Source organism: Aythya ferina (assembly GCF_964211825.1).
Source record: "Aythya ferina genome assembly, chromosome: 1".
In the NCBI taxonomy this organism is placed as follows: Eukaryota; Metazoa; Chordata; class Aves; order Anseriformes; family Anatidae; genus Aythya; species Aythya ferina.
In genome coordinates, this window is record NC_140296.1 from 159,697,619 (window position 1) to 159,725,490 (window position 27,872).

The window sequence follows — 27,872 nt, forward strand, 5'->3', positions numbered from 1 at the left end:
TGCAGCGCACAGCTTCATTTGCTTCAAGGCTCTGAGGATGATAATGGTGGTTTTTTTTAAGTTAAAAAACTAAAAATGAGGATAACCTGGTACCTGTTATTTCAGGAGAGGAATTAACTCTTAGGAACAGAGCCTGAGACCAACTGGGAAAGGGAGCCCACAAAACCTGTGGCTAATCATCATTCTTCCTCCTGTTCCTAGGCGCCTTCTACCCTCCAAGGCTTCCCTAGTTTGTACACATCCCCTTCCCCGTGCCCTGACAGCGTGTAGAAGTCCTGCAGAACAACACATACCCAGTGTCATGGACAGAAACGAGACTGTGCACGGTGCGCCACATAATGATCAGCACCGGTGAGCACAACATTTGGCAGTTAGCTCAGGCACAGACCGTTACCTTTTCCAGGTTAATCCTCCAGGAGACAGAAACACCTTCCATGGCTTCTAGTGGTCACAGGCTAATACACTGCTTTTCTCAGAACAGTTTAACAAATTCCCCAGGAAAATGCAATACCACGCTTATATTGACATACGGCATGGAAAATAAAAACGCTGCATCAGGAGAGCAAAGCTCAGTCAATATTAATGACAATGTCACTAAATGCAATTTCGTTCCTCAGGTGTCTAGTACTACAATTTAACAACAATATTAAAAACATACTGCGTATGTCACTAATACATTTTCATTGCAATATCTTCATAAAAACAGCAGATAAAATTTTTACACCCACAAAAGTTTTCACTATCAAATCATAAAGACTAATTGATCCTTTACAGGTTTCTGTTACTACAGTGATAACGACGGGAAAAAAATAAGTAAATAAACCTTGAATAAATAGATTTTATTGTAGTAGAGTAAACAAAGTACAGTAGCAACAACAAATACAAACATTTTCATAATGTGAAGGCAATTTGTTATACTTCAAGTCCACTACATTATTTCAAAAAAAATTATTATTGCTTCTGCCCATTATAAAAATACAAGAGGCACATTGACAAGAGTAGCAAAAAAAAGTTTTCATTGCTTTTTCAATTCATTTCATCCTGTCTATGTGCTTGGGAAGTTCAAAATAACATTCCAAATGTAGATTAGAGCAACTGGTTTAAAATCCAAATATCAACCCAGCAAAATTCCACACCAATACAATAACTTCTACATCAAAGGAGGAAAAGGATATTATCAACTACGTTATTTTAGGATTTTTCCAGAAAATTGAATCTTAATTTATATTTCAAATGTCAAAATTTCAGCACCACACAACCCTTGCTAAAATATTTTTTAAAGTTTTCTGCAACAAGATTATTTCAGGTTTTGACTTCCAAATATTTTTACACCATTTATAAAGATATTTTCAAAATGCAGTTACTCTTACAATGATTTTGTTTAGAAAACAACATTCTTGATAATTTAAATAGTCTGTCAAAAATAAATACAAAATTATGCAGAGTATTTTTTACGCAATTCAGGCACATACAGTCATGGTTTGGCAGAATACCAAAAGCATGTACAAATGATAAGCTACTAAAAACTAACACTACGTAGAATTCACAGGCTTTATTTGGAGTCCTCACCTTGTGCACCACCTTCCTCGGCTGTCTTGTTTCTGGCTAAGTCCCTGTATGCTCCCACTGCTACTCGCTCTCTAGATGGTGCAAGCTCTTGCAGCTGTTTTCTCTGTGTGGTTTCTAGTTCTTCCAGACGCTTGCGAAGCAGGGAAAGCTCTCTTTGATGCTGTTCCTCCTTAAAACCAATAAAAGTTGCTGTATTACATTTTGCACACCTACATGCGACCAAAATGAGCAATAATTTCTTTATTATTATTATCACTATTAATGGTTTTAAAATAAAAACTGTGAAGAACAGAATGTTTTTACTCATTAGATTCCACCACCACCCCAAATTTTAGTGGATATCATTCTGACATTCAAGACAAATAACCACAACGAGAAATGAGCGCAGGCATTCCTTCTCTCGGATGAAGATGCACACTAAGCTGAGGCCTTATGTCACTTACCAAGAATCAGTAAAGTCAGCCTGGCCAGCCTCAATTAGAGAGATTTTTCCACCCTCAGAAGCTCACCGGGGTAAATAAAATGCTTTTAAGCACACAAGAAATCAAGAGCAGCAATACCAGTGTTTAATTATGAAAGGATGGTTTGATACAAACAGAATGGGATTTCTTGTCCAAAAGGCGCCATTTAAAGCGTCTCAGGAGAAGGAGAAACTACAGAGAGCAGGGTTAAAATTGCCTGTTTGTGGCATTCTGTAACGTATCCTTTGTCTTTGAAGAATTCCTTCCTATTCAGAGGAAGGGAACACCAAAAGATGCATTCCGAAGAGTCTTCCTCTTTTCAAATAGCTAAAGCTCCTTCCTTCCTTAAGACTAAGGTCTTCAATGAAGGACTGTTCTAACACCCCTCTTTTGTCATATTATTTTCTCACGTATACATGGTAATACATCACCACCTGAAGGAGGGGGAAGGACACTTCGGGCCCAGGAGGCAGGGCAGATGATGACATTACACCGGCTGGACCGAGTGATGGTATGTTAGGATTCAAAATTAAGCTCCGGAACTCATTGTGTCTACGTTGTAATTCCTTCAGTCTCTTCTGGAGGCGCACATATTCTTCATAGGACACATTCTGCCTGCAGAATAAGAGATGTCTTATTGCTCACAACCTTAATTATCACAACACAGAAGCACACCTCTCCATGAGCACTCTGCTGTTCACTGTCTCTGTGAAGGCAAACTATGTACCAGAAGATCCTGAAGGTGGAAGATCTGTGTATATTCTTCAGCCTAAACACCTCAGAGTCCCTGCACATGCCAACCTACCCACTGCATTACAGACTAGAATTTACATGGAATAAATTAAGCTTTTAATAGCATTCACAGGAGTGAGCCACATTGCATTAATTATTTGAATCATGCCCTCCATGCTTGCTCAATGAGCAAAAAAAGAAAAGGAGCTTTTCTTTCAAAGAGGATGTTAAGTCTGTTTCCCTTGCCATTCTGAAGTCTTTTTTTCTTTCCGGTCTTCCATTTATTTTCACATACTGTGCTTTCAACTCCAACACTGCTTCGCTCATACCTTTTCCTTTTTTTTCTTTTTTAAACATGAATTCCTTCTTTTGAAGGGATTCCTGCAACAACATCTATACTCTTCAGATATTTTCCCTCCATTTCTACCTGAGCCAGCCCTACAGTTGTCTTATAAACTCTTAGCTGTCCACAAACACAACTGTCACAGACAGATTCCATCCAAAGAACTCTAATACTGAAAATGCCATTAGACTGGCTGCAGTTAGTAAACTAAGTGGCATAAGTACTTCATATTTCTAAGTCAGATTTGAGCCATATATAATTTTTCAAGGTAAGAAAAATGAATGTTTATTACCTATTTAACACATGATTTTCTTTTTCCAGTTCTTCTATCTTGGCTTCCAGAAGTTGTAGTTTCTCTTGCATCCTCCTTTGTTTATTATCATTGAGCGTCTTTCTCTGCCAAGCAGACATTTCAAACAAAGCTAAGTAATGCCTTGGTATATGAGCTTCTGTAAGAATTAAACCCAGACTGCACATGGTTTAATGCTGTGACAGTTTTTAGGAATTTCCCTTTCTTACTGCTATGCTCTTAGGAGGTTCTGAATCCCCAGGATAGAAAACAAAAGAGACGGGAAATAACCCAGAGCTATGACTGAAAAAGGCACAGTAAGTCACTCGTTGGTCGATGACTGCCTGTATTAACACTCACTGGCTGTGTAATTACAAGAATCATTCCTTACATGGCCATGTATAAACATGACAAAAACCTGTACACTTTATTCTGTGACGTTTTTTTTGCTCATATTGACCTCAACTTCTAACGAGCTTAGAAACTTTCTGTAGGTTTCACAATCAGTATACGAACAACAAATAAAATTGCCAACGAATCTTGAGTTTTTATAAACAATCATTTTTTTCCTTTCAAGCTATTACATAAAAAGCAAGCTTAGAATATGAAGGGTACCACACCGCAACACAGAACAGATGGGTCACACATAACCAAGGAAAAGGAGAACAACATCTATCTGATACCTGAAACAACATCCTTACTAATCAAGGACTTAAAATAACACACAAAAATAACATTTAAGTACACACAGGAAACCCTTACAAAGTCTTTGATGGCACTAAAATAAAGTTGCCAGCCATAATATTCTTTTGCATATCACTTCAACATGTTTCTTTGCTAATCCTGAAGAACCTGATGTACTTTATAATTATACACAGTAGATTGCAAATAGACTTGTAATATTAAAACAATTCTAGCTGGCCAAAGCAACACTGATCTTTTCATAAACATGATCATTCATAAAGGAAGAGCCAACATGCCTTTTTCTGAGCAACAGCAGCTCGACATAGCTTGTTCTTCGCTTCATTGTATTTCTCCTCTTTCTCTGTGATGCGCTGAGTAAGCATGTGCTTCTCCTCCAGCCATTCAATACGTTTGTATTCTAAAGTCCTTAGAAAAATCAGGTAAAAAGATTAAAAGGTTATATAGACAAAGCAGTGTTTTGGGTTATGGCCTTAAGGCTCTTAAAAGAAATGCTTCTTTTCACAACTCATACGTTTATATACTGAAGCTTATCATTTAAATTTGTGTCCAAGATTCACCAAATTTCAACCTGTGCCTTAACATAATCCTAGGTTTTGTTTAACCACGAGGCAAATTCTGCAAACTAATTCCAGTAAGCGAGTTAATTGTAGGCTGCTTGTTGGTTGGCATGTTGCCCAACTGTCCAGAGAACATTTCTAAATTCAAATCAAATAATCACACTGGAGCACAACGTTAGACAACTATGCCAAGTGTCAGTTGTCAGAAGGGCTGACAACTGCCTTCTGTGTTTGGGAGGTGAGATGTTAAGGGAGTAGCTCACTGCCCTGTGTGCTCTACTCCTCTGTAACAGATAAGTACAGACTTGACTGCTGTGTGCTCCCAACCAGAACACCAACATAACAGGAAGCTCCCACAGATACGGTTCCTAGACAACATCCAGCTGAACCCACACTGCCACCCAAATCTGTAATTTGTTTAGATTTTTGCATGGTTAGAAGATGTTAAAATGAGGCTGTGCTTTCTAGCAGTGCAAAGGAAAGGAGCCAGCTTCTCGTCTTGTTTGTTGTGGTTATCTGCACTGTGGGTCAAAGCAGAGAAACAACTGTCTATTTGACTGTGCTAGTATATAAAAATCAAACGGTGAGATTCTGTGCAGCAATTTTTAAGAAATGCAGCCCAGGGATTGGTATCAGTGTATCCATACCACTCTGGTCTTGGGCTGATGCAGGTTCCCTGCAGGGAGTCTGAATGAATCTCCATAAATTTCTCACCAAACACCCTTTACCCAAGAGTTTTCCCAAAAAGCACTGCTTAACGTTAAAAGAATTTCAGCTGAGACAGTGGTTAAAGAGGCCCTGAGTTTTTGTTTGTTTAAAGAAATGCCACTAATATCGTTCCTGAAACACTAAACAAGTGCCTGCTTGAGTTCATCTCTCATCTTTATCAGTCTCAGTAGTTCGCCTTTGGCTTTTTTTCATTTCACATTTTCATTTCCAAGCCTAAGCCAGACCCAGCCAGCTGCTTTACCTACTCATGGCCCAACTAGCATTATTTTAACTTATCCGAAACTATGTATCTCAGGCCTTCTTATCTTTTGGTCCTTACTTCACTTCCTCTTTAAGCTAAGTTGTTTTGATGCAACTTTACCCTTGGAGTTCAAGCTCGAAAGAATTATTGAACCAAGGAAGGAAGTTGCATCACCCACAGAGTCAGAAGAGAAATGGAAATGTACCAAGGCTCCCAGGGTAAGAGGAGGGCAGACGGGGAGGACTTGCATGTAGGCTGCAAAGCTTCTTAATTTCTGCAGTATTGGACTTGGTGCATCTCACATTACCTACAGATTTATAAAATCATCTCGGAGGACTGCCAAGCTCCTGTCACTGCCTTCCCAGGAAAACTGACTCCTGACTGATAAAAGATCTACATCCCATAAATGTGTAAATGAGTGATGATCTCACTCAAAATATGGATACTCTTTCCTGAAGTAAACATCCGAAGTATTTAACATGCTACTGACACCTGCATTGATGGCATTAAAACACAGCACTCTGTGGTGCTAATGCAATAATCTCTTCAAATGTTGAACTGAAAAGCAATACTTGAATCAGCGACAATAGTGCAATTGCATTAGCAACCCACAGCAAAGAAGGATTTAATATATATATACATACATACATACATATATATATATATATATTTACACCACGTGGCACCTCTTAGAAGTTTTCTATTTGATCTGGAACACTGACTCTCTTTAACACCCACAACACAATAATCCATTACAAGTTACACATCTATTTGGTTACTAGGCTAGGAAATATTGAACAGCTCTTTCATACCCACTGACAAATTAATCTTTAAATTCCAGGAAAACATTCATTACTGGACTGGCTCTGGACAAGATTTGGTTTCCTTTAGCAATTTTTAGCATGTTTTGATTGTATGTGGTCACGCATGTGTACTAAAGTAAAGTGATTATTTTTCATTTTGATGGGAGCAACTAGTAGGCACCCAAGAGGCTTTTTTTTTGCCTCGTATCAGCTAAAAGTATGTGGTGAAAGGGAAAAAACGTATATACACACATATAGACTGGGTCCCTGAAATCTTATCAAAGCATAATGTAACACACAACCACTTTTTTTTTTTACTCTTCATGCTTAAACACTCTTAACACTCTTAAAACACTGTATACAAAATTCTGGATCTACTCTTACATAGTAAGTTTGACATTCACTCTTTATGAAATGTGATCCTATTTCTATTAAATTGTGTATTTCATTAGTCAATAGTAAATTGTAACAGACATGAATGGAAACAAACTCCTATTTTTGAAGTTATCACAAGCAAAGCTTGTATACATACTGCATAACAGATAACAGAAGTTACGGCTTTAAAAAAATATGCAGTTGTCTAGTATTTCCTGTTCACATTTAATTTCAGACTTTATTTGGAATCCACAATCCGTTCTAAGTAATCCATGTGAAAGCAATACAGGCAATATGAAAAGTAAAACCAAAAATGAAGAAAAAAAATTTTACTTCTCTGTTTCCAGTTGAGCTTTTTCTGCCTGAGTCCTGGCGTTTTGACATTCTTGTCTCAGTCTTTCTATTGTTTCCTTCAGCTTCTGATTAGAATCCAACAAATCATTTTCTGACTGAGAAAGTGAAGCAACTTGGAGTTGCATGTCTTGAATTTGCTATAAAAATGAAATTTTTCCATTTGAGAAGATATGCAAATAACTAACAATTAATTTTGAGATACTGAGAACAAAATGCAGACACCAACTGGCTGCATTAACTTACATAAACCTATCTCATTTGTTCCCTTTCTCCTTACTTAATGGCTTCTCCAGAAGTTTTACAATAAATTACTATTAGACAAGGAAGAAATTTTCTATTGTGGTTGAAATAAGAAAGAGAAAGGAAGACAGGAATCTTCAGTCTTTCAGTCTGAGAAGTCCAATCTCTGCAGTCAGCACACAGAAAGGCCGATTGTTCCCCTTTCATTTTCCCCTCCCCACTCACAGATACCCCAGTTTCTAGAGTGGAAAAGAAAATATTGCAACCTTCAGGTGCACACAGGTTCCAGATGACTTCAATGCACACCCATATTGTTACCTACTAGGTAACAGTATGGGTGAGCAGGAGTTAAAAGAATTAGGTTTTATTTCCAACACTGCCATCAATTCACTTTGTGATAGAAATATACCACTTTACACCAGTTTATTCATTTATCAAACATCTGTTAAGCACTTGAAGAACCTCAGATGAGAGATGCAGTATAAATGCAGAGCATTACCTAGAAACAATTTATAAGTTTCCATGGAAACTGAATCTCCAGTTAAATAGTGCATAACCGTTTTCAATATACCAGTCCATAAACATTCAGCTTTGAAATCCTTGATACCTAAAAACTGCATGGAGCGAAAAGCTGTAATCCATTTATGAAGGTCCATAAAAGCATGACTGATTCCTGTACACTTTTTTTAAAAAAAAAAATAAAAATATATATATGTCTGTTGAATACATTTTGTCCCTTGGGGGAAAAAAAGCCTTAAAAATTCAATTTGATCTTCAAATGCTGGACATGATCACTGCAGGAAAGACTGTATTTCTCTATAAAATATTACAATGCAATAAACTCTTACCTGTTTTAGATCGCCACTTTCACGTTTCTTCTCTTCTAGCTCCTCTGCCTGCATAGCTTGCTGTTGAATTTTTAATCTAAAAATTGTATAAAATACAATTATTTTAACCTAATTAAAATATTGATGTTAGAAGTCAGTAAAAATCAGCCTGGCAACAAAATATATGATATAAATATTTAGCAGCCTTTCAAATTAAGTGATTAAAAATCTATTTTTATTGATTATTAGGCTTCATATAGGATTAAGAAATAGGTTATTCGTTTGTTTTTTGTAGTATGACTTTTATTCATTTCCTCATACTGATCTTCATATAAATACTGTAGCAAACCAACTTCAATGAGAATTCTAATAACCATCTCAGAAGGATATCATATTAGGATTCCAGTTTGCCAGTTGATGATATGGTGCTATCGTGGAAAGAAAGACAGTTCATTTTAACACTGTGTTTTTCCGAGCAGCCAACACGGACCAAGTTTTAATAAAGGTAATGCAAATTTACTTCTTTAAAATGTTCATTAAAATTGTAATTTTTGTTAAGGTTTGGATGAAAAATGTTAACTCTTTACAAACAGCATATTTTTTTCTACTGCCATCTTTTTACACACTGCGCATGGTCATTTGTTTTATTTACCATAATGAACAATTATGCACCTGTAAATAGTTAACTTTTATACTGACTACTGTAAAGAAATTATGGAAAAAATTGAGAAATTTGTTTTAAGGTTAGAAAAACCACTACCGCAGACGCTGAAGTTCCTTTTTGCTAGATTCTTCTGCCAGCTGTACAACACGTAGCTTCTCTTCATACTGATCCTTTTCAGTTTGTCTCCAAGTATCTTGTTCCAGTTTCATCTTCTCTAGATCAGCTAATCTGTTCTCAAGTTCTAACCTGAGATATTAAACAATATTTACCAAAGATCATGACAAAGCGCCAAGAGTTTATTACTAGGAATGACATTTAAATAAGTTACTCAAAACATTCTTCCCAGCCCTTTTAGAAGTTGAGCAATTAATCAACAAACATACTTTTCATCTTGTAAGGCTGCAATTTTTTCAAAAACTTCCTCTTTAGCAGCTTGCACTTTACGAATTAGCTCTCGATCCTTTTCTACTAAAAGCACTTTATGACGCTCAACAGCTGCCTTAAGAATTTCGTTGTCTGACAGCAATCCTACAGTATACATTTAAAAAAAAAAAAAAGTTAAAATGTCATTATTGATATCAACTTGATGAAATCCATTAATAGCATAACTATAAATTGCAAAAAGGGAACTAAAAATCAGAATTCACATCATTGAATGTAAATGAATGAAGGAAATTAAATGACAGATAAAAGAGAGAAGACCTTTCATGTAACAGCAACATTTCAGAAAACTTTTGAAGAGTGACCATTGCACTGGAATCCTTATACAAATGTAATAGGTGGTATTATCATAGATTTAAGTTCGAAAGTTATTTCTAGTACACAGTTGTGTATGGCTAAAAAAGAGCCCCACAATAGCTAAGAAAAGGTCAAGCAAGATGTGTTATTTTCACAGAGGACATTACATTTACAGAAACCAGTAGCAGGTTACCATTGAAATTAATAACCCAGCTACAGCAAATCTCCCATTTTAATCCAGTCATATTACCAAATTCTTCACTTCTACAATTGTGACTCCACACAAAGGAACAATGGATGCACATGGTAAAAGGCATCTGTGTTCCACAGGCAAATAGGTAGACAAGTTATAACAATAACTCCTGGTTATTTAGCTAATTCGGTGATACAAGTCAGATTCCACAGGCAGCTTCAGGTTGGCTCTAATCTTGTCTGTACTTCACAGTTCATAGGGTCCAACATTTTTAGTTTGCAATAAGTGCATTGTTGATACAGAAATCAGCACTTAGTTGCTCTTGGGATACTTAACAGTAAAACAAACCAACAGAAATAACTGTTCCAGGAAGAAGAAGGTACCATTTTGAGATTATGGTAAATCAGGGAGGACAGTCCACTTAAAAGCTGTAGAGTGATTTAAATTAGCAGCAACTGGTACTAGAAAGCTTTGTTCTTCTCACTACAGAAGAATATTACACATTGCCTACAGGCTCAGATATATTAGGTAGTTTAGACCATTGCCTATTTTATTTAAAGAACAAACTAGAAATTAGATTTTGTTTCACATGACAGCCTAACCCATTTTTTTTTCCATTGCATGGATTCAGAAGCAGAAAACAAAACACTGAAGCCTTATAATACATTAAGGTTTCAAGCAGAGTGCAAAAGGCTGTAGAATTAGACAATAGAGGAAAAAAATGCCCTAGAAGGGACATGATTTGAAACAGATTACGTGCAATTTGTATCACAAATCCATTAATTTACATAAATGCAAGTTGTTCTGTAACTGTCCTTCAAAACCTGTGTGATAGATCAAGTGATAGGACACAGTTCAGATAACAAAATTCATTTTTTGATCTATCACCTAGACCAGAAGCAGAAGGTAAAGATTGCCAGGGAATGTTTAGAGGAAAAATAATTGAAGTATTCTAACTCAAAGTTATAAAAGAAACCACTAGAAATTAATTGCACATTTTACCATCCATTTCACTTTGAATCTTGTTTCTCTCTCTTTCTGCTTCGCTTTTTGTTCTTGCTGCCTCCAGTTTGACATTTGTTACTTCTAATTTGTGTGAATGTTTAAGTTCCTCTACCTAAGAATTAGAAAAATAAAAAATCCACTGAAAATAAATACGTATGTATTTGCAGCTCAAAGTTTGTCAGGCGATACTTTGCTAACAAGAAAATCTGTGAAATAAGGGTAATTACGCTTATTTTAAATACACCTTTGTAAATATTTTTCCATCTACTCCTTTTCTGAAAGCCATTCTAGAATATCCAGCCTTGCAGATAATTTTTAAATGGTGCTTATATGGATACTGCAGCACTACATCTATTGACATGATCTGGTTCCCCAAATGATGATTGGTATTATTACAGGCTAATGGATGTATTATCAGTTATCTTGAAACACAAGGTTTGCATATTCCCTGACGAAGACATTAAAGTGCCCAAATACACTACCCATTCTGGGAAACAAGCTTTCTGACTACAGGCACGTATTTCATCTTTAACCAGCCAGTTATTACAAGCCAGTTTATTACAAGTTATTACAAGTCTAAAAGATACTCTTTACAAAGATTTGCACAGAAACGTGCAGGATTGCCTACAAAAACTCAGTTTCTGAGCAAATACTAGACATAGACATGAACACAGACATAGACATAGCTCCAAGCTAGCCTGTGACTATTAGCATATTTTTGAGAAGACTACTCATTTGAACTCTCTTGCTATGACACTGAACCAATATTGCATAAGACCCTGATGCCTCACTAACTCAGGCATTAGCATGTCACTTTGCTCATACCTCACTTCCGACTAAAAATCTCTGAGTCAAACTAAAATAAAGTTAAATGTAATCTCCCTGGAGTAAAACAAAGCAGGGATATGCAAAACCAGGGTATCCATTGCTTCCCCTAAGTCATTTCAATTTGATAACCACTTATCCCTTAATCACCCTTGACCTCCTGGAGTGCTACACTACTTTCAAAGTCAAAGTCTTCATAGATTTAAAGTGCATTTTAAATCAAATACTTCTCTGCAGCTAAGACATGCACATCAAACAGCCTCATAAAAGCAGTCTTAAGAATATCAAATCAAAGACAATTACTGCTTGCACAAAAACTTTTTTTTTTATAGTTTAGGCATTCATACACAGTAATTACACGGTCAATGAGAATTAAATACCTAGAGGAAAGCACTTATATTGAAAATCCATTCACAGTGACAAACGTAATTACAACCTGCTAGCACATGCAAGTGGCAAAAGGTTAAGAATGACATAGTAGCTTATTAAGTAACTACATGGTGGATTTGGTTGCTTATATATGATGTTGAGAACATCTGAGGGCAACTTGGAAAGATTTAAGGTGGCTTTTTTAAGGCACAGATTCGCAACACAAATGCATGCAATTGTTCAGCAATGAGTATGAGTGAGTACAGAAGTGTTTGGGGGGACAGGGATGTTAGTATATAGAAATTATTTCCTACTTTCATCCCTTCAAGAAACATAATTTTCTCCTACTTCTGCAGGTGTGCAGAGCTGTAAAACTGAGAACACCAAATGATACAAAAAGACTGGTGATGATTAGATATTCTGATAGGCTATTGATTTTAAAATGTTTAACAAAGAAGTTTCTTCCTCCAGTTTATTTTTCATTTAGACAAGCTTGAGACACTAAAATACCAGCAGATCCTATTCTTACGGGAAATTTGAACTTTTTAGGACAAAGGATCAAAATGAAATACTTCACATTCATAAATGTGTACTGTGAAACACGTCTTAAATGAAATCCGAGGTTGCTGAAGAACAACTATGGAAGAAAGTGAAGGGTTTTTTTTCCTGTATGGTACCTTTTTTTTGAGAAATATTATGCCAATGTTGTCTGTCATACCCATACAATGCACATGTCAGTGTTAATTTGGAGAATATTTAGAAATACAGGATAGCTTTGAGTCAACACAGAGCTTAAAATAGTTCTGCATTCAACTATACATACGAGACCAAAACTACTGGCTTTACAGTTAGTTCAGAAATAACTAAAGCCTTTCTAGTAGACTGAGAAAACACAGGACATTAAGTTTGCTAGCAAAAACTGACAAATGTGCTAAAAATGATCATCCAATATTTTCTGCAGAAAGGGCAGAATGAGAAATAGCAGAATGCTAACATTTATCCAGGTACCTGTTTCATTAGGAATGAAATATGAGTGTGCTGACTCAGATTTACATAAAGCAATAAAACTATTCTGCAACATTTGAAGGTAAAACAATTTACTAGTGCTTCAATTTTGCTTATTCATTCAAATAACCACATACAAAATTACATAAAGGTCTGTCTTTTGTACATTATGTAGCTGAGGAGTAGATGCAACCAGATAAAACTCTGAATCTGGCATCCATAACAATCTAATTATTCTGAATTACTAAATAGCGATGCCAAGTTTCTTATTAAGCACTTTCAGGTTTTCCCTATAGTAGAAGTCTTTTGATTATTTTTTTTTTCACCTAAGTATTTTTCTAAAAATTTCTCTAAGGTGTTGAGAAAAGGCATAGAAACAAAACAAAATCCCTTAGATACGGTGCTGATCCAACAGCTAAGATACTCAAACTTTGTAAAACAATAATCTACTTGAAATGATACAATGCAGCACTGTACAGAAACATTTCTGTACAAGCTATGCTGACATCAGCCCAAGGGGAGGGCTACACAACTGTCCCACTTCTAGCATAACCTAGATCTCAGCAGTGATTCTGATGCGGATTGCTGCCTCTAGCTAACATAGCCTGCTCCAAGGATACTTAAAAATTAATTAATTAATTAATTAAATCAACAAGCCATACCTCAACTTAAAGAAAGGAAAATAGTATCTATTTAGAGCTCCATTGCACTTTACACAGGTTATTAAAAAAAATAAAAATAAAAATAGTCATGGGTGAGAAATGTTTTTTTGCAGTCAAAGAAGACTGGCTATCTTCATGAGTATTAAAAACCTGAAGACACCTCTTTGAGCACTGTTATATTTAGAGAAAAGACCTAGAATATAAAGTTAAAAAAGTATAACCTCAATCTTTAGAGATGTTCCTAGAGATGTTTTTCCTGTGAAGTCACATTCTATATTTTCCAAGTGAAATTGGGGAAAAAAATTCCAAGCCTACTTTAAGTCACTGAAGAAAAATGTTGTTATTTTATTCTTAATGTAAAATATGAACAGAAACTTAAACATGATATGAAAAATGTATATTTAGAATATCATAATAGCACTTACTTTAGCAGTTAAGGAATTGACTTCTCTTTCAGATTTGTGAAGTTTGCTGGTTAAAAGAATGTTTTGTTCATGACTCATCTGCAATTCCTTCTCAACTCGATCAATCTGTTGTTCAGCTGACTTCTTTTCTGCCTTGAATAAAGGAGGTGTTTGTTACATTTTTGGAGCAGGGCTGTTTCTAGCTGCTCACCTGCATGTTTCCGTTGATCTGGGCTTCAAGATATTAATGACCTTTTATAATAATAATACCTAAAAATATTTAACTTCTGGTCAACAGCACGTGGTTTTGTACTTTACTCAGAAGTAACAAAAGCTTTTATTAACACTGCATGCACCGAATCACACACATTGTCAATCCTACTTGAAAAGGCAGAGCTTAGTTAGGAGGCAGTGCACATTCCTACCCATGAATTCCTGCTCGGCTCTAAACACCGGTATCACCGGTGTGTAAGTATTATAGGCTCAAGACCGTGAGATTTACTAAAGTATCAAAAAGGCAGTATAACCTAGGATTTCACCTTACTTTTTCCAAGCTAAATTTCCTATTTCTGGCAGGGTCTTTTAAAGTTTTCTAAATGAAGAATATCGTGACACTTTTTAAGTTGGAATCAGAGTACTTGACAGAGATTCACTGCATTTTGTTACAAGTGTATATAGCGCTTATAAAGTAAAAAGGAAAATGAACCATGCATCTGTATGTTGCAGCTGTCCAAGAAGTCTATACAGAAAGACTCACTACCTAGACAGGTAGCAAGACCTGAAGACCACAGATGAGGAATGCAGAGGAATCCCAGCAAATACAACTGTTCAGAAATACCAAAGGTTCTTCAAAGGGTAAGCAAAAGCTGAGAACCAAATAATTATGGTAATATGTTGGAGAACGGAGAGACACAGGTAGATTGATTAAAAACAAAAGGAATTTTTAAAAATTGAAAATTTACTGTAGCAGATTATTAACACCTTGTCACCAGTTTCTAACTCCAACTAAATGACAAGTGCTGACTTGAACACCTTGTTGGCTGCGTATATGGTATTACTCAAATGTTTAGAAGGAAGATCATTTAAAATCTCTCAGGTAAGGTCTCCACCTTCCCAAAGCTAAATTGGTAGTAAGACTGCAATGTACTTGCACCTTACTTTTAAATCTGAAATTTACAAATTCAAATTGTGGATTCAATAGCAAAATTATCAGTGACCTCAGTGACAGTTCTATTAGGTTAAGAGTTATTCTCACTCCTCTCTACAAGGAGACAAAATTAAAAAATAAAAAAATAATACTAATCTTACCTCTAGAGACCTTGTCAGAGTCTGCATCTCAGCTAACTGTCGGACTTGTATTCTTTGAACACTTTCTGCTTGTGCACCACAGTTGTCTCTTTCAGCTCTTAGTTCTGCTACTTCTGCCTCTAAGCCTTTTAATTTCTGATACAGTTGTGCCTTTTCTCTGGAGAGTACCTCCACACGCTTACTGTCCCTCGTGGGATCAACACTCAGCAGCTGATTACGGAGTTCTTCTTTATCTTTCTCCAGCCTTGCAATCTGATCGTTGTTAATTGGAAAAAGAACAGCCTTTATATTGATTACGTGTCAGACAGCAACAAATACAGTGATTGACAATTCAGGAAAGTGCAGCAGTGCACATTTAAAAATTATGAAATTATATTTGCATTTGTATTCTCTCAAAATAGGACAATCAACAGCCCCAGCAGTCAGCACCTTTTTTGGCTTTAATTTTCACTGATAAGGCTTGTCCTCAGATGTCCGTGAACCACCTAGCAATCTGTGGAAGTAAAGCAGTACTCAGAGTAGAGGAAAAAAAAAGTTAGGGATCATTAATGCACTGGACACACATTAGTCGTTGGAATGCCCCCAAGCATTTTGAAGGAACATTCTCTATCATCTTCGAGAGGTCATGGCAACCCAAGTAGGCTCCGGAAGACTGGGAAGAGGCAGATGGCACACCCAGCATCAAGGGCAAAAGGGTCAAGAAGGAGGACCCAGGTAACTACAGGACAATCAACTTCACATCAGCCTCTGGGGCGGCTGTGGCACAAATCCTCTTAACATTGATTTTTAAACACATGAAAGACAAGACAATGGGAAGCAGGGTTTATCAAGGTCAAAACTTGCTCAGCTTACTTCTCTCCTTTCTAGGACTGGCATTGCAGAAAAGGAGAGCGAAGTAGATCTTGTAAAAAAATTGATTTTAGCAAGGCTTTTCATGCAATCTCCCATAATCTTCCCTCTCTCACCAAATTGGTGAGATATGGGCTGAATAAACACGATGCACTGGGTGGAAAATTGGATGGCTTAAGGTGTGGTGATTAGTGATGCAAAGTTCAGCTGACTACCTGTAACTGATGGAACCTTTCTGGGGTCAGTATAGGCTCCCATACTGATTGATGTCCCCATCAACGACCTGGATGACAGGAGTGCACGTTCAGCGAGCTTGTGGGTGACACCGAACTCAGGGGAATGGTCAATATGCTTGAAAGAAGAACTGCTCCTCTGACCGAAGGAATGTGCTGACTGGAACCTCAAGTTCAACAAGAGCAAGTACACAGCAATGCATCTGGGGTGGAGTAACCCACCGCAGCTGTACAGGCTGGGGGCAGCTACCTGGGAAGCAGCTCCACAGGAAGGCAGCCGGGTGTCCTCGTGGACAGTTGCAGCATTAGGCAGCAGAGCACCCCTGCAGCAAAGACAACCAACTGACTCCTGGAGACTAACAAAATCACCATTCCTGGGGGTGTTCAAGGTTGGACGTGGTGCTTAGGGATACGGTTTAGTGGATGACACTGGTGGTAGGGGGATGGTTGGACCAGATGATCTGGGAGGTCTTTTCCAACCTTAATGATTCTATGAAAAGAATAGCCAGCAGGTCCCCAAAAGTGATCTTCTGCACCCTTCCAGCAGTTTTAAGGCCACACCTGGTGTACTGTGCCTAGAATTCAAGATAGTCAATGTGAACCATCCCTGTCAGACGGAAAACAAAGCAAGTTCCCAAGGCAGCGTGATAGGTATGAACTAATCTTGAGACTCTAACTAGCAAACACTATAAATATATAGATCCCAGAGTTTCAAACTAAGTTACAGTGGCAGAATGTTCTGTGCAGACTGGGGGCAAATGAGTAAGAAAGTAAGGTGGAAAAGGGTTCTCTCCGTATTTGGAGACCACTTTCCCAACTCTGATCTGCAGCACTGTATTTATGAATTTAATCAGTGCTTTCTATGGAGCAATGCCAAATTCTGCAGCATATACCCACACAATCCCTTTTATGAACAGATCGAAGAGTTACTGCATGACATGTCCAAGCCAGCATTTAGGAATTAAGATGTTTTTGTAGTACCCTTGCATTAAATGGCAGGGGAGGTTAAAAGGATTCTAAATAAGTGAAACTAGATTACATTGTGCCCTGGGCTCCATCCAGGTAATTCCACGTTCTCTAAGCATGCTGGTTTGCAGCAGGACTAGCACACATCCAGCAAGCCCACAAGAGAGGTCGGCTGTAAAGCAGCACAGTGGGTTAGCTCTGTGAAGGACAAGTATTCTGTTTTTGATGCACCACATTTGTGAATTTGGACTGATTTGAAAGCAATGATTGCCCTTGATTTGTACCTCATGTTGGGACTAATACATTCAAATCTAGCATCTTGTGATATACTCCCAAACAAATACTTAAATGAATATGCAAATCACATATGCAACACTCATTTACACAGCTGCATATATTTAAAACACATAAACTGGCAATTTATTTAGCTACTCATTTCAAAGTTCAGTTCTGAAACAAAAAACTTATGGATTGTTTATTCAAGAGTTAACACAACTGAAATAAAGATACCAAAGTTTTTAGTATCCTTTCAACGATCATTGTCCTGATCCCACATAGCTTCAAATTGTATCCTTGTCCTGTCAACAGTATATTCTCTTCTTTTGTGATCAGTTGCCATGGATATAGTCATAGAATGCTTTGGGTTGGAAAGGACCTTAAAGATAATCAGGGACACCTCCCACCAGCCCAGGCTACCCAAAGCCCCACCCAGCCCGGCCTTGAGCACCTCCAGGGATGGGGTAGCCACAGCTTCTCTGGGCAGCCTGTGCCAGGGCCTCACTACCCTCTGTGGGAAGACTTTCTTCCTTAGATCTAATCTAAATCTCCCCTCTTTTAGTTTAAAGCCATTACTCCTTGTTCCATCACCACACTCCCTGACACAGTGTCTCCCCAGCTCTCCTGTAGGCCCCTTTAGGCACTGGCAGGCCACTGTCAGGTCTCCCCGGAGCCTTCTCAACAACCCCAACTCCCTCAGCCTGTCCCCACAGGAGAGGTGCTCCAGCCCTCTGATCAGCCTCGTGGCCCTCCTCTGGACTCGCTCTCACAGCTCCATGTCCTTGTGCTGGGGGCCCAGAGCTGAGTGCAGCACCGCAGGTGGGGTCTCAGGAGAGTGAGGCAGAAGGGGACAATCACCTCCCTTGTCCTGCTGGCCATGCTGCTTTTGCTGCAGCCCAGGGTACAGTTGGCTTTCTGGCCTGCGGGAGCACGTTGCTGGCGCACGTTGCTGGCTTGTGTTGAGCTTCTCCATCAACACCCCCAGCTCCTCCTCCTCAGGGATGCTCTCAATCCATTCTCTGCCCAGCCTCTTCCCGTGCTTGGGATTGCCCCAACCCAGATGCAGGACCCTTGCACTTGGCCTTGTTGAACCTCATGAGGTTTGCACAGCCCCACCTCTCAAGCCTGTCCAGCTCCCTCAGGATGGCGTCCCTTCCCTCCAGAGTGTCCCACCACACAGCTTGGTGTCATAAGCAAGCTTGCTGAGGGTGCACTCCATCCCACTGTTCATGCCACTGACAAAAACATTAAGCAGCACTGCTGCCAACACCAGCCCCTGAGGAACACCACTTATCATTCATCTCCATTTGGACACCGAACTGTTGACCACAATTCTTTGAGTGTGACCATCCAGCCAATTCCTTACCCACAGAGCGGTCCACACATCCAATCCACGTCTCTCCAATTTAGAGACAAGGACATCATAGGGGAGCACATCAAATGCTTTGCACAAGCCCAGGTAGTTGGTCTTCCTCATCAGTTGCTCTTCCTCTATCCACCAGTGCTGTAACCCCATCTTAGAAGGCCACCAAATCTGTCAGGCATGATCTGCCCTTGGGGAAGCCGTGTTGGCTGTCACCAGTCACCTCCTTCTTTTCCATGTGCCTTAACATAGTTTCCTGGAGGATCTGCTCCATGCTCTTGCTAAGCACAGAGGCAAGACTGAATGGCTTGTTGTTCCCTGGGTCCTCCTTCCTTTTTCGCTTTTTAAAAATGGGGGTTATGTTTCCCCTCTCCCAGCCAGTGGGAACTTCAGACTGCCACAACTTCTCAAATATGATGGACAGTGGCTTAGCAACTTCATCCGCCAGTTCCCTCAGGACTTGGGGATTCATCTCATCAGGTCCCATGGACTTGTGCACCTTCAGGTTCCTTAGATGGTCCCAAACCTGAGCTTCTCCTACAGTGAGAGGTTCTTCATTCTTCCAGTTCCTTCCTTTGCCTTCTGGGACTTCAGCTATGTGCCTAGAGCTCTTGCCAGTGAAGACAGAGGCAGAAGAGTCATTGTGTACCTCAGCCTTCTCCATATTCTGGGTAACCAGGTCTCCCATTTTCTGCTTTAGTTTGGCCAGAAGCTCCTTTGTTCAACCATGCAGGCCTCCTGGTGTTTTTGCCTAACTTCCTCAATTTAAAAATTTAAGTTTCTATCACTTGCTCATAACTTATTAATTTAATGTCTCAAATTCTATCAAAAATATGATTTTAAAAAAGCATTTAAATGACAGCCAGTAGCTTTACTTATCAGAAGGCAAGTCTACTCTAACTTATAATAGCACAAATGATATTGCAACACATCACCAAACAAACCTAAAGAGACAGCCTTAGGGTTAAGTCATTAAAGCATTTTGAGAATTACAAGATCAGAAACAAATATTACATTATGAAATGATGTCAAACTGATAACCCCTCAAGTGGTTTTGTCATCAGATACAATTTAAACTAACATAATCCATGTACCTCTGCCTCATACTTTATTTTCTTCTCTTCTAAAACACGTGCGTGTTCTTCCTTTTGATGTTCAAATTCTGACTTCAGAAAAGTATGTTCATAACGAAGTTTGTTATATTCTGTTCTGTATTTTTCCACTTCCTGAGTGAGATAAAAAATAAATCAGTCCAAAGTTTTCAGTTTTATTTCTCTCAAACATCCATGCAATGCTCCTGTTACTTCGTAAGTTTCATTTGTAGACATGAATCCCTCCCTCTCCCTTTTCTAGGGTTTCAACATCCACTGCCTCAGGCAACAGTAGCAAACAGTACCAGCCAGCCAAAGGAAAGTCCTATTTTGCTCCCCCTTCAGTTTTAATTTCCTAAGGTTTTTAGAAACAATTACAAACTGGTCATCACTACTCTAAATGAAATAAAATACTACTAAATACTCTATACTTACATTTTCTAGTTTCCGATAACGTTCTGTCATAGGAGATTCCAATTCCTGCTGTATTTGTGCTTTTAACAGCTCTAACTTCTGAGGAGTTAGGACCTTAAGACAGAAGGGTATCATAAATAACCAGTCTTATTCATTTATTTACATTGTGACAGGCCAAATATCCAGGAATAAAGTATTTCAAGCATGGCTTTAAGAATTCCGTTTTATTTTCTGTTTTTCTAAAGAATTTTTCAATGGTAGCTACAGAAGAAATGTGATATTAATGATCTAAAAATATTCTGGGAAGATAATAATGTTGACATTTAAAATGTCAGCATTCACTGGTAGAAGCAATACAAATGTCAATCAGTGTCTGGGGATCCTTTGTTAGATGCTGTGTTTGTTTCCTAAGAACTACGTCCTGCATTAGTTTAGGGAAACAAGCAATTATAGAAAATGTCATCCAAATGATCTTAAATGTTTTCGGTAGTTGTTTGTTTGTTTGTTTCCTTTTTAGGATGAAGAAAGTTGCCACCATGAAGAGAAACAAACACCTACTTCTGTAACCACTTATGCTAAAAGGCATCTAAGTTATCCAAAAGGGCAGATGATTTTCCCCATAGCAGGAACAGAACATGCATGGACAGAGACTGAGGATCTTACTGTTAACGTAGTACCTAACAGAATTTAGAATATTTAATTAAACAAAACAATTTCATCCTATAGTCAGTCATTCTAAGGAAGAAACATTCCTCAGATCGGGCAGGTTTCAAGATAGCTGAAATAGATTCAAGACAAATGTATGCCTGTTACAGAAACATAAACATGGCCCTGTTCCAGGACTGAAATACATATTAAACTCTACTAGTAAATTGCCTCACCTGCGTCTTCAGTCTTTCCAACTCTTGTGTTTTACCCAACAACTCCTCTCTATATTCAGCAAGGAGAAACTGGAATTTTTCATGCACAGTCTGCTTTTCAACCAACAACCGCTTCAGTTCATCTTGTAATTTTGTATATTCCTCCTGCAACCTGTAAGTTAAAATATTAATTTGGAGAGTAAATCTAAAATAAATTTAAGCTCAGAAACCTCATCTTCAGATGCAAAAATAAGAATATCAAGTTAGAACTAAGAAGTTAATACCCTCATCCTGTAACACATTGAAAACTTATTCCATATTTACAAACATATAATGTACTACAGAAACCTCACCTACAATATCTTAAGATATTTTGAATTGTGTTTTTCTGAAGTGAACAATACTGAAATATGTCCTTAAATACACAAACAGCTAACACATACAAACTCCCTTCTACCTAAGTTTTTGCTTCATCTTTTAACAGCTCTAATGAAGAAACCTGTTTAAAATACTGTACCTTATGTGTTCTGCCTTTAGAGTTTGATAATTTGCTTTATGGTGCTCACATCGCATTTTTTCATCAATCAGAAGTTTTTGTAATTCTTGTGAATTAGCCACATCACCACTCCCAGCCATGGGAGGAAGGAGACTGCCCAAAGCATCCATTTTATGGTGACTCTTCACAATGGGTATTGAGAGGACAAAAAAATGAACTTATTACAAATCTACATTGCCGTGCACCTTTTCAGCTGACATCCCAGGAGATCAGGTCACCTGACAGAAATACAAACCCATGTAGTTAGCAATCAAGTACATTCACACTTCAAAGACTTCACATGCTACTTTTGCTTTCAATACAGAAGAATCCTAGCTCGGCTGTAACTCACGTTAGAAATCCCCTACTGAAAGGGCCACTCTTCTCTGCTCGTTCTACCTGCCCTGAGGTGTAGTAGCTGTCCTAGGGATACAGCATAAAGTTAAATCTGGAGATTATTTGAGCCAATATAAAACAAGCACAAGCATCTTTAACCACCAGGCCACACAAAATGTTATTTTTACTTGCGCTGCACACTAAGAATCAAACCATGATGTTAATTATGCCCTGTTAACTAGGATTCAAGCAGGGGTCACAGACATCAGATACGAAGTAGTAAAAGCTGTTTGTATCACAGTCTGTCGCACTATCCTAACATGATGCACTGTTCCACACACCATCGCATCACCTCGAACAGGAGATAATGCTCACTGGTGAGCTCCTATCAGGCCACTTCTGGAAGAGTTACAACTTCACAGGCTGGTATCTTCCAGATTGTCCAAAGTTCACCTCTGAAACACATCATTGATACATGTCACTTCTAGTTTTTGAAGTTTTTCTGGTGGTTTCGTGTGACCTTTCCAGCAAGAGTTTTGCTAAATGTGACAATCTCAGATGGGTGTGAGAAAGCTGCAGATTGCCAGATGCTGAGAAATGAGGAAGTATTATAACATGCGCCCCATCGGCTCTTCTCGATATTAGAAACCAGGCACTGCCTGAGACTGGTTATTGCTGGTGCTTCTAAAGGATCTGGGGGAGGGAGGACTGCAACTGAATTTTAGGGAAGTTATAAAGCTTTGAAACCAGCTACCCTGACATTTTGGGCTTTCGGCAGTACTGGACTGGTGCCTAAAAACTCCGTATTTGCAGTGGTATGCAAAAAAAAGTTAAATCTCCAGCATCACTGCAACTAGCTAGCCTCCTTCTCCAACACAGCTGAATACATAACGCTTTCTAGTATTCCACTCTTAACATCTCTCATGGGCCTACCTTAAGCACTCACCACTTGATTCTATAAACCCTGAGCTACAAGCAAGATGAAAATTATCTTCCATACAGATAAATAAGCACGGCACATTTAGTGCCCATTTTCTTCCTCCACTACTAGGATGGGGAAAGGTGAGAGGAAAGTGTCCCAATACCGGCACAGGCAAGGTGGCAACAGCCATTTCTTTTATCCTGCTTTACTCACATTTGCTGAGAGGATAAGGAGGAGGAGATGCTTCTGAAGCAGCATTATAGATATAAAGACTCCAGAAAACATGGAGTTTTCTGAGAACTAATCAACCAAAAAAAAAAAAAAAAAAAAATGGAAATGCAACCGTTTGTAATTTCAGCCCCAAGCTGCTGAAGGTGGGAAATACATCCACTCCTCACAGCTTTGGCTACTATCAGAAAGTCCACAGATTATAAAGCAAAACACATATCCAGTTGTGTGCACATCTGTGGCTTACAAATCCGTTTCACACATTCAAAAACCTAAGCAATATGTAATTAAGGAAGCAAAACTATTTGGGCTTGCAGGGACATCTAGTGGCAAACTTCAGGATTTACATTCCCGGTGATGAGAGAATCTACAGTACCAGAAATTTCATTACTTTGTAAGACCTCTTTCCTTGAAATCATTGAAGCAACTTGTGATATTTAGCCTACACACTTTCTTACAATAAAATTAAATAAAATACCTTTATTTTTTTTTCTTCAAAAACAAAACGAGTCCTCACAGAGCTGCAAACACTCACCATTGTCTTGGCCCTATAGAGTAAGTACCCTACTAACATGAATCTCTTCTGTTCTAGTGGCACCTTCTCATAGTCAATGATTAGACCTAAAATATTCTTAAAAAAAAAAAGTGTAGTCTTGCATAATTAAGTAATACTTTACAGGAACACTAGTTAAAAATCCTTCCCTTGTACACCTGTTCAAAAAGGTAGAGAACCATAAAACACGCTTGAAAGAAACTAAAACCCCAGCATATCTAAAATTAATTCTCCACCTATAACATAACATAAAACTTGGTAAATTTACAAAACTGCAAACTTGTATCAACTGCCCCGAATCCATACTATGCAATCTTAACATTTTGTGCAGGTACACAAGGAAAGGTATTGGTACAGAGTCCTGAAGCTCATGTTTTGCACACTTAATACCTGAAATTACATAATATACATATATCTATATATTGATATTGGTTAATATTTTTGGTAGAATATCCAGTCAAGTGAAGTAACTCGACTACATTTCCAAGAGTCACCTTTGTTCTGCCTTTCTCCTCCAAAGAGCTATTTTCATACACAAAGAAACACTTTTTAAAGGCGTACTTTACATCTCTCTCCTTTATATCCACACATCATGAAAGGACTTTTCTTTCACAAGATTTTTGAGCTACATTATTTTAAATTTTGTTTTCTACAAGTACTTAAAATTGTGAGGAAACTTGCATTTAGAGAAAAACATGAAGATGTCGCTATAATTTCTGACCACCGCAGCCTCCTTCTCGCTTCCCTGGCGTAGCCCAACTCCAGGACTCCAGCATGCACCAGCCTGGGTGACACAACTCACTCACAGCTCTTCTTTGTGTCCTCTGACCATGCTAACACACATAAATTTACCATGGTTGAACATTAAACAGTTAAATTAGATGGTACTCTGAATGTAATTTTGCAACGACTGCTGCCACATCTCATGGAACAATAAGCTATTTGTCTGGAAGAATAAGCGAGACACTCAAAGGAAGAGCAGAGCCTCACCAAGTGATTCCAGACACTACTGCTCTGCTTAAGGGTCTGTGGAGTCGGAGCAGATAAGGAGCTAACAAGAAACCGTAACCCACTTGACAGCTCCCTGTCACCAGGAATGAGAGGTTGCCTTCCTCCTCCCTCCTTCATCCTTATTCCTGGAACTGCCATTCATCAGACCCTTCTATGAGCTGCTTTAACTCAAGAAGCCAATAGTTAAACGAGCAGAAAACACTCAATAGTTTCTTTTTCTGGTGAGGCCAGTGAGTCATTCCAGCATAAGGAAAAACCCAACAAGCCACAGAATCAGTGAAAGTAGGCAGCTGGTACTGGCTTGCACAAAGAAACGAGGAGACAAATAAGGTGGCGGAAGGAGGAGCACGCCTCTCTCCTTTCAGGAGCAGAGAACTGTCACACCAGGAGTTCAGACCTTCATGTGGTCACAGCCTTGGGCTAGACACTCGGCTTTTCAGCAAAGTTGGGTTAAATTAGCCCTACCTTAAATGACTATGCAACACACCCGAGATCACACTTCCCACGAACACCGAGCAAATAAAAAAAAAAAATAGCAAAGTTAAAAGCAAAGTTATCTATCATTTGAGAAATTAGATTGTGTACTGCTCTAACAGTTTATATTCTACATTTTGCAATAGCCAAAGTAACCACATTTAAGAAATAAGAAATAAAATAAATAATAATAATAAAATACAAAATAAACTGGGAAAAAAAAATCAGCAAAAGGTGAAAACCTTTATCATAGGAATCTCTATAGTCTGGGCAACTGCTCAGACATCACTGTTGAGAATCCAGTGAAAATAAACACTTACTGTTTGAGCATGCCTAAGTGCAGAAATAGGAGAACACCTCTATGATTTATAACTTATAAAAGACAGTCTAGTTTCAACTGTCACTGCTCTCACAACGCTGTTTAACATACATGTGCCAACAGCCACGCATATCAGGGTACACCTGGTCTGGGTCCCTGCCCCTGGCAGGGGGTTGGAGCTGGGTGATCCTTCAGGGCCCCTCCCAACCCAACCCACCCTGTGACACGGGATTTCACAGTGCCATCTTCATGCATGGCACACGGGGTTACTCTTGCCATTTCTGCCTTATACAGAAATAGGGTTATAATAGAAATAGGGTTATTTTTGTTAGATAAAGAAAACAAACAGGGTTATAAACTAATCCAGGATTAAAGGTTTTGCTTTAAAAACATAGTAAGCCAAGCTGCTAGCACAAGCCACTGATCAAACTGAAATTTGTCACAGGAGTTACATCTGGTAAGTCTCCTAGCTGCAGTCCACAACGATTTGTCTGCATACACCAGGTAGGGTTTGTTTGTTTGTTTTTCCCATGACAAGAGACCCTTAGATACAGACAAGAAACTTCTCACTAAAGCCTCATTCAACATTGCAGCTGGGGTTAGAGATGCAACAGCTCGCAGCCTGCCGCACACAGCTGTACAGCCCACAGCACTTCCCCTGCTGCTGACAAGACTTCACACTGACTCCAAACCGGCGGCGTTCAGGCAGGACTTACTCCTCACCTCAGCCTGCGTGCCCTACACGGCTCCTGCAGTCGAACACGGCAGCATTCACCCCGCCGTGCCCATGCAGGCAAAGCCCGTGTGAGGAAGCGGAGCCCGCGGCCGTTGCGTTACCGTTACCGTTACCTTCCCCGCCGCCCCCGCGGGGCTCCCCCTGCGCCCGGCGGCCCCCGGCCGGGAGCCGTTTAAAAATGGCGCCGCCGGCCCGAGGGGCGCGGGGCGGCCTGGGAGCAGCGCGCGGGGCGCGCGGGGCGGTGTCGCCCGGGGAACGGCCGCGCGCGTGCGCGGAGGCGGGAGGGGAGCGGAGGGGAGGAGAGGAGGAGCCCGCCCGGCCCGGCCCCGCTGCAGCCCGGGGCCGTGTCCCCCTGTGAAATCCCCTAAAAGGGGACGTGGGCACCCAGGCCAGCACAGGCACCCCCCTGAGGAGATTAGCAGTCCTCTAATAAGGATTGAAAACGGCTTCCGTGCTGTTGTGGAGTGCGGGTGTTAGCGATGACCCCCGCAGGAAAAAGAGGAGAAAAAATGAAATGAAATGAAATGAAATAAAATAAAGTAAAATAAAATAACATAAAATAATATAAAATAAAATAGCAGTGTATTAAGGCAGACCGTATTGTGCATGGACCCGGAGCCCTGGTTCCCCCGTCACAGCGGCTGTAAGCTGCAGGGCGAGGATTGCACATCGGGATCACACAGCGGCCATCCACAGCAAAGGACATGAGAAATGTCGTCAGGAATCAGCATGAGCTCAGGGGAGTTTGGGGGGAGGACACATGGGAGAAAAATTTTAAAATATAAAATTATCTAGGTAACTAAAATCAGCAGACAGGGTTAGGTGTCTATTGCCAGCAAAGCTGCTCAACAGCCTTACCGTTACCATCTCCCTCCCCATCTCACAGCTGTGCAAGAAGCAGTACGGAAAACCTGCTCCTACCCCTGATTGCTTTTACTATAATGCTGCTGTAGGGACTCAGATGGGCCTGGCCTGGGAATCCTGCAGAGTGCAGGGGAGGAGGAGTGAAAGCAAGGGACGAAGGGCACAAGGAGGAGATGGCTGGGGGAAGAAGAACTAGCAAGCATGGGACTCGGGAACACAGCAGAGAGGCAAAAGGGTCAGACAAGAGATGAGCCTGGAGAACAAGAGGGAGAAGCAGCTAGAAAATGAAAATTATATAGTACAAGGCAAATGAGAAATGTAAAGAGCAATAAGTAAATATGAAAGGAAAACAAACTGTTGGGGAAAAGGGGGGACACATTGGTGTGCATTTGTTCGTTTTCTCTTTGTGTCAGTCTGACTCTGCTAATGAAGTCAGTGCCTAAG

The 27,872-nt window shown here is 39.3% G+C and overlaps 1 protein-coding gene across 5 annotated transcripts; it reads right to left on the bottom strand.

Moving 5' to 3' along the window:
- Positions 1-824: 824 nt before the first annotated feature.
- On the bottom strand, positions 825-26,787 carry CEP83 (centrosomal protein 83). Of its 5 annotated transcripts, XM_084507261.1 has the most exons (17): positions 26,552-26,787; positions 25,501-25,533; positions 21,968-22,224; positions 21,472-21,622; positions 20,612-20,704; positions 20,180-20,311; positions 15,399-15,650; positions 14,112-14,243; positions 10,823-10,937; positions 9,273-9,417; positions 8,986-9,135; positions 8,247-8,322; positions 7,138-7,295; positions 4,375-4,504; positions 3,398-3,501; positions 2,465-2,645; positions 825-1,738 (listed from the first exon to the last, which is right to left on the bottom strand). In XM_084507261.1, exons 3-17 carry the CDS (start codon positions 22,114-22,116, stop codon positions 1,553-1,555), a joined length of 2,154 nt encoding a protein of 717 aa, XP_084363387.1. In that variant the 5' UTR covers positions 22,117-22,224; positions 25,501-25,533; positions 26,552-26,787; the 3' UTR covers positions 825-1,552. The 5 variants fall into 5 exon arrangements, with proteins under 5 accessions (XP_084363387.1, XP_084363386.1, XP_084363388.1 ...); XM_084507260.1 differs by lacking the exon at positions 25,501-25,533; XM_084507262.1 differs by lacking the exon at positions 25,501-25,533 and having other exon boundaries at positions 26,545-26,787.
- Between the last annotated feature and the right edge of the window lie 1,085 nt (positions 26,788-27,872).